General features: G+C 49.5%; 2 protein-coding genes across 3 annotated transcripts; both read right to left on the bottom strand.

Annotated features, from left to right (window-relative positions):
- On the bottom strand, positions 1–3,503 carry RPUSD2 (RNA pseudouridine synthase domain containing 2). The gene is made up of 3 exons (XM_035327411.1): positions 2,948–3,503; positions 2,513–2,809; positions 1–1,715 (listed from the first exon to the last, which is right to left on the bottom strand). Exons 1-3 carry the CDS (start codon positions 3,320–3,322, stop codon positions 924–926), a joined length of 1,464 nt encoding a protein of 487 aa, XP_035183302.1. The 5' UTR covers positions 3,323–3,503; the 3' UTR covers positions 1–923.
- A 235-nt stretch (positions 3,504–3,738) lies between these two features.
- LOC118167697 (protein-L-isoaspartate(D-aspartate) O-methyltransferase-like) lies at positions 3,739–10,012 on the bottom strand. 2 transcript variants are annotated; one of them, XM_035327412.1, is made up of 9 exons: positions 9,719–10,012; positions 8,605–8,730; positions 7,621–7,725; positions 7,015–7,046; positions 6,431–6,535; positions 5,617–5,737; positions 4,815–4,900; positions 4,427–4,596; positions 3,739–4,117 (listed from the first exon to the last, which is right to left on the bottom strand). In XM_035327412.1, the coding sequence occupies exons 1-9, from the start codon at positions 9,837–9,839 to the stop codon at positions 4,105–4,107; spliced, it is 879 nt and encodes a 292-aa protein (XP_035183303.1). In that variant the 5' UTR covers positions 9,840–10,012; the 3' UTR covers positions 3,739–4,104. The 2 variants fall into 2 exon arrangements, with proteins under 2 accessions (XP_035183303.1, XP_035183304.1); XM_035327413.1 differs by lacking the exon at positions 9,719–10,012 and adding an exon at positions 9,117–9,255.
- Positions 10,013–10,561: the final 549 nt, after the last annotated feature.

Raw genomic sequence — 10,561 nt, 5'->3', positions numbered from 1 at the left:
AAGGCCAATTGTCACCTTGAAGCACACATGAAGCAATATTAAAAACAAATACACACCATTCAGAAACAACTTGACCAAGGTATGGTAAAAACAAAGTGAAAGTTGCTAGACTGGTCTCTACCTTGGGTTTTTGTTCAAGTTTGGAGACGTTTTCATTTGAGGCATAAGGATTAGAAATCAGTAGGTTCTCAGAGAAGACGTTTTTGAGAAGGCAGAAAATGTGTCAGGGCACATAGAAAGACACTCTGCTAAATCAGTCTCCTTATAAATCTCATAAGGATAAAATCTTGGGACTAGTACCTCCAGAACACATAGATCCGTTCCTGGAGTTACTAATCTCAAATCAAGTAATTATGTGAAGGAATTCTAAAAGAGCAATTTCAAAGCAAAGTCCACCTTGCTGACAAACAGTAAAGAAAACTTCACAGGGTTCTGGTTTTACCTTATAGCATTCTCAGTGTTAACGTTTTGGTTTTAAAAACGGTCTGACAATAAAATCAAAGTACAAATAGTTTTCCTGTATGATGTGACATCCAGTATGTTGAACATTCCAGCAACTCTCACCGTACAAGAACATTATATAGCAGGCCAAAAGAAAAATTAATTGCTTAATTTAAGTGTACGCACTAAATTTTCTCTGTAGGTAATTGACAGCATACCCGTAACAAATTGAGGTGTTTGTTGCCCACGTGTTCACTAAATGGCAATGTAATTCTAGCACTGAACCCCCATGTTCCCGTACACCTTTTACAGTGCCTGTCAGCAACCACAGCAGTTTGCCTGCCCCAGAAATATGGGGGCCCTCTCACCCCATTTCAAGTCACCAGCAGTTTCTTCACCTCAAGCACACAGAAAACTTAGGTCTTTAAAAAGACACTTCTCCGGCCACACTAGAACAATGCCCTTAGATGTCATGCCTTCTGTCATTCCTCCCAGTCCTCCATGGCCCATTCAGGCATCTTAGAGCAATAGTCAAACTCTGCTCCCTTGTAGCGCAGGGCATGGAGGTACATCACCAGCTCCTTGGGAGATGGGTCCCGCCTTGTAATTTTACACTCCACACATAAAGGGTCCTTCTCTTCTGAACAATTTTCTCCTGTTTGCCCACCCTTGTTCTCACATGAACCTAGTTCTGTAGTTTTTTCAAGTGTTTCCAGATTGGTACCAGGGTCCAGTGTACAAGGTGGTGTTTCATTTCTCTCAGGATCCTTAATGCCCTCAGCAGGGCAGGAGTTCTCAATTACAGGATCAGCCTGCACAGGCCCTGTGCACTCGCTTGAATTACCAGAGTCTTGATTTTCTTCATTAGTGTTCAAGTCCTCTTCTGAAATCCCCAAGACATCCAGGCTCTGTTTGGAACGATGCTCCTCCACGAGCGCCTTAAGGAGTTCTTCATCTGTTTTACCAATCTTGCCACCTTTGCCCTTTTCAGGGCCCCAGGCCTCCATGTTATAGATGGGGTCGTTGACAATGGGATATCCCAGGTACTGCAAGTGGACCCGGATCTGGTGCGTGCGGCCAGTACGTGGAAGACACTTGACGACGCTGGTCTTGCCGTTGTAACTGAGCCTCTGGAAGATGGTTTTGCAGGATTTCCCTTTGGGGTCCACACGGCAAACCCCCACCTTGTATGAAACAACCAGTATGGGCTCCTCGCAGACCACTTCGTGTTCTGGGAACTCCCCCACCACACGACACACGTACTCTTTTTCCAGCTATGGGGAGAAAGAAGAACAACTCTCAGAAGAGAAAACTGGCTCGGGTCTGATTATGATTGTGTCTCATCCTAGTTACTCTTTTCTCTCTCTCATCAAAGAAGTACAAATTTTTCATTTTAGGTAATCTACTCTTAAAATTGTATTACAACTGGACAGGAAAAGAAAAAACAAAACAAAACAGCTTTTAAACCAAATTTCTCTCATTCTAGCTTCCAACTAGTTGGGAATTCAAGAACAAAAGGACCTGAACTGTCTTCCCCATATTAAGTTCAAGAGTTGCCTCAGAGTGCTTTTTGCTGTGACCCTCACTGCCTTGAAGTAAATCCTGGAAGTTAGCACCCTACAGCTGTAGTTCTGTTTGGACTGAAAACCAGTGGAAAAAAAAAACAAAAAAACGAGAAACTTCTAAAACTTAAAATGGAAAAAGTATTAGATGACTGACACACTTCTACTGACAAATAAAACTGCTTTCTGATGGACCAGATGATCTTTAGAGGTCCCTTCCAACCCAAACCTTTCCATGACTCCACATACAACACCAGCCAGTTTGCAGGCTTCCACAGGGATGGAAACCCCTTTCAATACGATACTACCAAAGTTGTTTACGGTTTTGCTCCATCTTTCTCTCTAAATGCCTTCCACACTTGGCACAATTAGGACAGGAAGAAGACCACAAGCTGCCCTTGGAATTGGGTTCGTTTAGACCAAAAGTCTGACTGACTTTTTGTCTTAGCGTGTTTCAAGAAAATACCGCACAAGAATCCCCCAAAATTACTGCAGTCCTTAGCTCTCACCTGTCTCTCCCGAACCTGCTCGTCGATCCTCTTGGACACCTCCACCGTCTTGGCAAACATAAGCACTCCTGAGGTCATGCGATCGAGTCGATGAATTGTATGCAATTCCTTAAGGTTGTGCTCTTTGCCGAGGATGAAGATGACGGTGTTGTGCCGAAACCTGCCGCAGGGATGCACCGGCAAGGAGGACGGTTTGTCCACGACCACCACCTCATCGTTCTCCGCCAGGATTTGGATAGGCTGGGCAGTGACCGGGGGCTCGTGGCGATGCACCGTGTTTCGGAGAAAATCATTATTCTGCGAGAAGAGCAGACAATTAGCGTGCATTCTGCATAGGCACACCATCAGGCCAGGCAGCCGGGGGGCTTGGGAGGGATGAAGGGAGGGAAGAAGGGATTAAAGGACGAAGGGAAAGGAGGAGACAGAGGCGCCCACCTTGAGTACGACGTCCAGGTCCCGCACGGGCTCCTCGTTGAGGCGCAGGCGGCCGGCGCGGGCGGCGGCGCGGTAGAAGGCGATGGGCTGGGCGCGGAACTCGGTGCTGAAGACGTGCAGGAGGCTGCGACCGACCCAGCGCCCCTTGCAATAGGTGCGGAAGTCGAAGTAGTAGGGCCGCACCTTGCGCAGCCCCCCCTCGAAGTAGTACGAAGTCTCGGCGAAATGCGCCGCGCTGAAGCTCACCCCCACCTTCAGCTTCCGTGGCGGCGGCACGTAGCGCTCCCCAGCGGCCACGCGGCGCTTCTTCGGGGCCGGGGCTGCCGCCTCCTCCTCCTCTCCCCCAGCACCACTCTTGGGCCCCGGCTCCGCCATGCCGCGCCGGGGGAGGAGGAGAAGCACCCGCTGCCCCCGGCCCCGGCCCCGGCCCCAGCCCCACGCCGCCACCCGCAGCCACGCCGCACACAGCGCGCCGGCGCGCTAAGTGACGCCACGCCGAGCAGCCAATCGCTGAGGGCGGCTGCCGCCGCGGGCCACGCCCCCTCATCCCTTAACCGCGCCTCCGGTCCCGTTAACCACACCCCTTACCCCCTTAGCCACGCCCCCACCGATTCACGCTCCATCATCACTAACCACGCCCCCAGTCCCCAGGCCACGCCCCCCGTCCTTCAGGCCACGCCCCCTGTCCCCCCCAGGCCACAATAACCCCCCGGTTTTCTCGCCCTCCCAATTCCCGGCGTTTTTACCCAAAAAACTCGGGGTTGCTGACGCAGGAAAAAAAGAGCGCGCTCTTGCAAATGAGCTCGGTCAGAGCTCTGGCTCCGTGCCGGTAAGGGCGCCTTGTTTTTCTCCAAGCGTTAGAGGGTCGCTGTTAGGGGGTGGCTGCGGGGGGGTGTGAGCCCGCCTGCCCCTGCAGCTCTCTGTGCAGGAGTTACCCGGGGCTGGGCTCGTCCGGATCAAAACACCGCGGCCAGACCCGGCTCTGCCTGAGAAGCAGCCTTTTCTCCATCCCTCCGTCCCGAGCTCTGTTGAAGCAGCGCTCGCCTCCGCGAGCACAGCCGCTGCCAGAGCTCCCGCTCCAAAAGCAAAGCCATGCAGGCTGTCCGAGTCTTGTCCGTGAGCTTTCTGAGGTGACCTTAGAGATATCCATCCCGCAGTCAGAATTCGTCCCTGAGGCAAAGAAAAACCAGCAGTTACTGTCACGCATTTGCCTTCGGCTCAGTGACAGAATTGACGCAGCTGCAGTGTTTATGAATGTGCAGAGGCTCCAAAAAACAAACAAAAAGGCTTGAGTCCTCAGTCTGCGATCCCTAGCTAATAGAAAACACTCCCTGCTCCCCTGATGTGCCTGCTAGTTAGCCTCTTCCTTCTGTCTTTTAGAAACAGCAGCTGCTAGGAATGCAGGGATCTGTCAGCGAAGCCAGTGCTCAAGGAGAGCAAGCCCATGGGGTGGAGAGGAGAAACGCTGCGAGTGTTTACCGAGGCCACTGCTTTTCCTTATCCGTCAGAGGAACGTAGATCACACCCATCAGCTGGGTCTCGATGATCTCCCCGTCGCTGGTTTTGTCGTATTGCATCAGGACTTGGTTCGCACCCTCAGGACCCACGGGCAGTATCAGCCGACCTCCTGGCTTCAGTTCATTCAGCAGCTGGCAGTCGGAGAGATCGGAATCAGCAGAGCCAAAAAGAGACAACAGAAGTCAGCCAAGCTGTGAAGGTCACAACATCTTGAAAAAGACAAGCTTGCCAGCGCCATACAAACAGACAAAAAAAAGGAAGGTTCCTGTGGTTCCCTAATTATTAGTTTTATCACAGCTACTGATGAAGGCAGCCAACAGCAACTGCCATCCCGCACGACCACTCTTACCTCCTTTGGTACTGTTGGTGCTGCTGCCCCGACGTGAATGGCATCGTAAGGAGCCTCCTCGGGGTATCCCTGCCTGCCATCTCCAACTGCAGGAGGGAAAAGCAAGCAGAAAAGACTTGTTCAGGCAACAGTTCCATGCAAAAATACTTCTCCATATATTATTTCAGTTGAAATTTAGAGGAGGAAAACTTTGTAGCAAGACTGTGATAGCAACGTGAATTCCCACATCAGAGCACTGACCTGTCTGCTAGAAATGTAGCATTCATTTACATTTTAAGAATGGGGAGATATTTCTGGAATTGAACCATGCTGGAAAATGGAACAGCCAAAGGCAGAAGGGCCTTTATGTAATACAGTAGCTTTGTGCAGTCTTGAGTTTCTGGATACAGAATGAGCTGATACAAGTTACAAAAAAAAAAAAAAAAAAAAGGAAAACCACAAAATAAAATAATAATAATAATAATAAAAAAAAACATGTGCAGACCCATTCAAATAAACTAAAACTCAGGTGTGGTACAACCACTCTCCTCTGAGGAAAACCTCTTACTGAATAAAGATAGGGACTACACGTTCAGAAGTGAGGTGTGTGCTCGACTGCCTGCAACATTAGAAGCTGCTTACGTACACCCTAGCGTTCAAGTCAGTGCTACACTGTGCTTAGTTAGCCAGAGATTTCTAGCAACAGTGTGGAAAGCATCAACACAGCTTGGAACCACTGTTTTGAGAAGCAGAGCTCTGCAGATAGCCAGAGCTAACACGTGCTCACAGGAAGGGTCAAGCATCAGGGTCCCAGAGAGCTCACCCACAAGTTTTACACGGCCAGAGCTGAGCAATGTCGGATCATCTTCTTGGACATTTCTGATGGATTCGTTCACCAGCTCTTTAATGTGTTCTACACCCACAGCTTTCCCTGTTGGGCCCATCTACAAAGGAAAGAGCAGACAAACACCTATCTACCTCCTCCATGCACAGAGATGCCGAAAGACTCTGTGCATCCTGTAGGTACAGAGGTGCATTTTATAGGACAAGGTACTATGGGGGCTGGAGAATTTATAGGAAAAAAGAGCAGTGTCTGAACAAGGAGGTACAAATACTGTGCCGCTTTGGTTTTAAGGCTGAGCAGTTTCACTTAGGTTAGCTACTCAAAGGATACACAGACATGGCCAATGGGGATTCCCAGCAACCCTTCATTTCCAAATAAATAATTACTTAGTACAATTAGCAGCTTCCTTGGCAGGGCCAGTTCCTCACTAACCAACTTCCTGAGAAGAGAAACTTGACCAGCTTTCTAGAACTTCACAGAAAATGCCTTCAGGGATTTAGAAAACAAAGATACAGACTGTGACTACTTAGGAAGAAACTAAAATCCTACAACAGACTTGCACAGCAGATTAACACACCCCACTCAATCTGACCTTGGTTAAACTACGAAGTGATCTGACAGCAGATACAACATCCACTTCAAAAATCACTGTGTTTGTTTTTACTACAAGATGGCCTGGGAACAGTTCACCGCCTTCGTCCGTCCTCTTCCCTCCTCCCAAAAAGCATGTGCTATGGCAAGCTACCTGCTCTGGTGCCCCTTGCTTGATAGGGATGGAATCCTGTGCACTTACCATCCTGGCAAAGCAAGCTGTAAGGTATCCGCTCCCAGATCCGACGTCCAGTGCTTTTGCACCTTCCACAAGCTGATCCTTCAACAACTCCAGTGCATGGGCATGCTGTGCGGGTACAAGTACAAGAGAGAGTGAAACATCCCATTTTACTTTCCTCCTTCTACAACTTTTTCTTGTTCCAAGCACTTTGTGCTCTGATTTAAACACAGCACACTGGGCGTTTTGTCTGACGTGCTCAGAGCGAGCAGTGTTTGATCTGGAACGTCTCTTTGCAGAGCAGTTACAAAGAGGTTCAGTCAACATGCAAAGGAGCAGGAAGAAAAATATCATGCAAAAAAGATTATTATTATGACAATATTAATGGTTCTCCCCAGTTACACAGAATTTCTACCTGAGCATGCTTTTAAATGAACTCAAAAAAAAAAAAAAAAGCTTCAGCATCTAAAGAAACAGGCACGGTAATCATGTCCGCGGGACCTGTTTCACCTTTCTACTTTAGTATTTAAGTAAAAATTAAAATGGCAAGGGATGGGGGAGATAAACAATTTCCTGCATTTCTGTTAAAAAATAAAGTTTCATCTCACCATATGTGGTGCACTGATTGTAGCCTTGTATCCTAAAAGGAAGCCAGTGACAAGAGTTACGTGATAAAGAAATGATGGTGATAAGATCCAATTAATTATCAAAATCCCCACCGTGAACAGTTCTTTGATCTCCCTCCCTGTTCCCTAAAAAAATACAAAAAGACTCTTCTTTTGCCTCACTAAAGCATTTCACTGACTTATAATCAACTTCTGGAGGATTAATGATGAGACCAAGGTAACTTTAGTGCTTCAGTTCCCAACTGCTCCAACCTCCAGCCCCCAGCTCATTCATCAAAATGCTCTGCAGCTATCACAGGCTACGTTTGTTTCCCTTCCACAAGCTGAACTCAGAACGATCAATGCACGTTTTGACTGTGGAAAATCTATATTGTTCTATTGTTCTGTATTTCCTCTGGATCCCACAAGCTGAAATACAGATGAGGATTGCTCTACCTGACCTGTCTAAAAGCTCAGCCACTGTTTTGGTGAAAGCACATCCAGCATTAAGAACTCCGACCTGCTGAGCCACCTGATGCCCCTCTGTCACGGGGGCTAGCATAGTCAACACAAACACCATTCAAAATGGTGATACTTTGTGTTACTCACCGATAGATTGAGGAGAATCCATGTATGGGAAATATTTGATGTAGTGGCCTCTGTCGGTAGCCAGTAACACATCGAAGACCCGTTGGGATTTAATTATTCCTTTTTCTGGGAGATGGAGGAAAAGAGAGAAATGACTTAAATCCTCAGTATGGAAGCAAGAAGATATTTGGAAGGAGGCAATACAGCTCTTGGAGTTAGCAGCAGAACTGGGAGAGTCCTTACTAAGAATTGACAAAATTTGTCTGAGAATTGACAAAGAAAAGAAAAAAAGAAAAAATAACACACAGAGAAAACCCTGCAGATGAAAGTGCATCTTTTTCAGGTTTTGCTGCACTGGATGAAACCACAATATGGTCAGACCACCAGCCCAGTCTCTCTCAGAGGATTGTTAGTTATAACTACAGCATGCCTGGGAGTGTTAAATATAGTAAACAAATCACACTTTCACCCCTGAAGGTGGAGACTCTGGTTCAGATTTAATGACTATAGAAACATTCACCATTCCTTTGTACCGCAGGGAAAATCAGCGTGGCTTTAGCAGCTGAGAAAATTCAAAGCTATTTTTACTTGTGTTCCAGATGCTGCCCGGAGCAGGGCAGCACCACCACGCATGACTCCGATCCCAGGGCACATCCCTGGAGGTGAAACACTGCCAAGCAGCCGAGCATCTGCTGGCTCAGAGCAACGCCACTCCGTGCAGCGTTTTAAAAGGCATCACGCGTTTACCCCGTGAGAGGAATGGCAGGCGAGCTGCGGGGATAGCCTTTCCTGCTGCTTCTGGCGTAACATCTCGTTTCCAATTATAACTAGGACAAGTTGAGATTGTGACGCCGTGAAATTTCGGTCGTCTAACTCTGCCACTTCGGAACGACAGGCATCGCAACGGGTCGCTGCAGGACACCAAACACCTTAACCCTGAAGCACCAGAGGCTCCTACGGGCAGCAAGAAGCACCCAGGGGACCAGGCACAGCCGCGTTACTCACTGTAGAGGTTGTTGACCAGCTCGGGGTGCGTCTTTCCGCTGGAAGTCCAGGCCATCGTCCTGGCGAGGAGCAGTCCCATGAGTGTCAGCGTGGCGCAGGGCAGCAGCTGGCTCATCCCACGGACACCTGCCAGGGGAAAGGGGATGGGATCTCTGATGGGCACGCCCAAACCCGAGCCTTTTTGGGGTTAAAAACAAACATATCGATACCGGGCGCTGCTTGAAGACTGCGGAGCACGCTACGCGGGGCACCACCAGCACTGGTGCATTGGTTGTAGGTAACCTTGGTTGTAGGTAAGCGCTGTGCCATAATTACCAGCTTTTTGTATTTAAAGGGAAGAACCGTGACATAAGTAAAGGCTTTTTGCACTTAAAACTGCGAATTACCCCCACGCAGCCCTGCAAAACCCAACGACAAGGCATCGTCCGTGGGTCATGGGGACATCGGTTAACGGACCCGGCCCCATAACCGACCCAGATCCCCAGTCCCCATACCTGTCCCGGTCCCCATACCTGTCCCGGTCCCTGTCCCCGTCCCCCCGTTGCCAGGTGTCGCGTTTCGCTCGCCTACGCCGCTCAGGAAACCTTCCGCCCTTTACCAAGATGGCACCGCAGCAGCGTCACTTTCCCTCCCACCTCCTGCCTATTTTCCCGCCTCCTCTGAGGGCTAGGCTAATCGGCGCCCTATCTCCACCCAAAGCAGCGCGGAGATTGGTCAGATCCGCACGTCAATCTTCGCTCGGTCTGAAGCCGTCGCAGCTTTGCCGTGTTGACGGTACGAGCGGCGGTGGCCGAGCCAGGTTTGGGGGCGACGGGCGGTGCGGCCTCGCTGTGCCCGGCGGATGAGGGCTGCCGAGCCGGGGGCGGCCGTGATAGGGGCTGGGGGGGCGCGGGGCTTGCAGGAGCCGGGCCGGCGGGCAGCCGAGGCCCCGCGGCCTGCTGCTGTGAGGGGTCCCTCAGGGCCCGGCTGTAACCGTGAGCCCCGGAGCGCGTCACCCCCGTGCTGTGAAAAGTCCCCCAAAGGTGCCCTAAAGGTGCCCTAAGAGCACCTAAAGGCTCCCCTGAGGTGGCTCGAGCAGAGGGCAGTGGGTGTGGAAGTTCCGTGTCACGCTCACCACTCGTCCTTTCTCCCCCTTTTCTCAGCTCTTCGCCATGAGGATGATCGAGAGCGTTGACGCCGCCGTCGCCAGGTCCAGCGAAGACCTCTGGGCTGAAATCTGCTCGTGTCTGCCCCATCCAGAGCTTCAGGACGACAGTGACGCCTTCACAGACTCCTTCACGGATGCGTACGCCGACGGGGGAAGCCAGAGCAACGTGTCCGGAGGCTCTTCCCAAACAAACCTGAAGCCCTGGGCTCCCCTAAATGATTCAGAGGTATATTTGGCATCCCTCGGTGAGTGTCTGGTAAGGTGTTGATTCCTCCTTGTGCTTAGATGCCTGATAACTGCGGCACGGTTTATGAGACCAGGGTAACGGTGCTCGCACCTCTGGTCTTGCACATACTCAGTGGATCGTCTGACTCAGTTAATGCAAGTGGAAATGAGAAGCACAACTGTAGCTTCTTCAACTATTCCATTGGAATAAACCCTTTATCAAGAATAAACCAAACTAGTTATGCTTTTCCTGCAAAATAGAATAGGGATACTGCTATTTCCTTCTCTGGGCAGCACATAGTTCTACTGTAGTTGACTGAGGGAGGGGAAATGTGTTCTGAACTCACTATAGTGAGTTTGTGTTTCTGTGTCACCATCATTTATTTATTTCACAGAGTCTCAGGAAACAAAAAAGTGAAATTTATTTCTATGAGCTGTTTTCTGGCTGGGGAGGTAGGGGGGCAGATATAGGAAAGAAAACTCTGATGCTTTCCCAAATAAAGGCTGCCAGAATCTCTGTTTTAAAGTAACAGATTATGCAGTTAGCCTCAATGTGATTTTAATCACATTTTAATTAACGTAAAA

This window comes from Oxyura jamaicensis, chromosome 5 (genome assembly GCF_011077185.1).
Source record: "Oxyura jamaicensis isolate SHBP4307 breed ruddy duck chromosome 5, BPBGC_Ojam_1.0, whole genome shotgun sequence".
NCBI classification, from domain to species: Eukaryota; Metazoa; Chordata; class Aves; order Anseriformes; family Anatidae; genus Oxyura; species Oxyura jamaicensis.
The sequence above is the reverse complement of the archived record's forward strand: the minus strand, read 5'-3'. Positions and strand labels throughout refer to the sequence as shown.

Coding starts and splice junctions, on each gene's coding strand:
- LOC118167697 (XM_035327412.1), bottom strand. CDS start 9,839: ATGGGGCAGACACGAGCAGATTTCAGCCCAGAGGTCTTCGCTGGACCT. Junction 6,536..7,014: donor CAATCAGTGCACCACATATG/GTGAGATGAAAC, acceptor GTACCCGCACAG/CATGCCCATGCACTGGAGTT. Junction 5,738..6,430: donor CAGCTTGCTTTGCCAGGATG/GTAAGTGCACAG, acceptor TTTCCTTTGTAG/ATGGGCCCAACAGGGAAAGC.
- RPUSD2 (XM_035327411.1), bottom strand. CDS start 3,322: ATGGCGGAGCCGGGGCCCAAGAGTGGTGCTGGGGGAGAGGAGGAGGAG. Junction 2,810..2,947: donor ACCTGGACGTCGTACTCAAG/GTGGGCGCCTCT, acceptor CTCTTCTCGCAG/AATAATGATTTTCTCCGAAA. Junction 1,716..2,512: donor AGCAGGTTCGGGAGAGACAG/GTGAGAGCTAAG, acceptor TTCTCCCCATAG/CTGGAAAAAGAGTACGTGTG.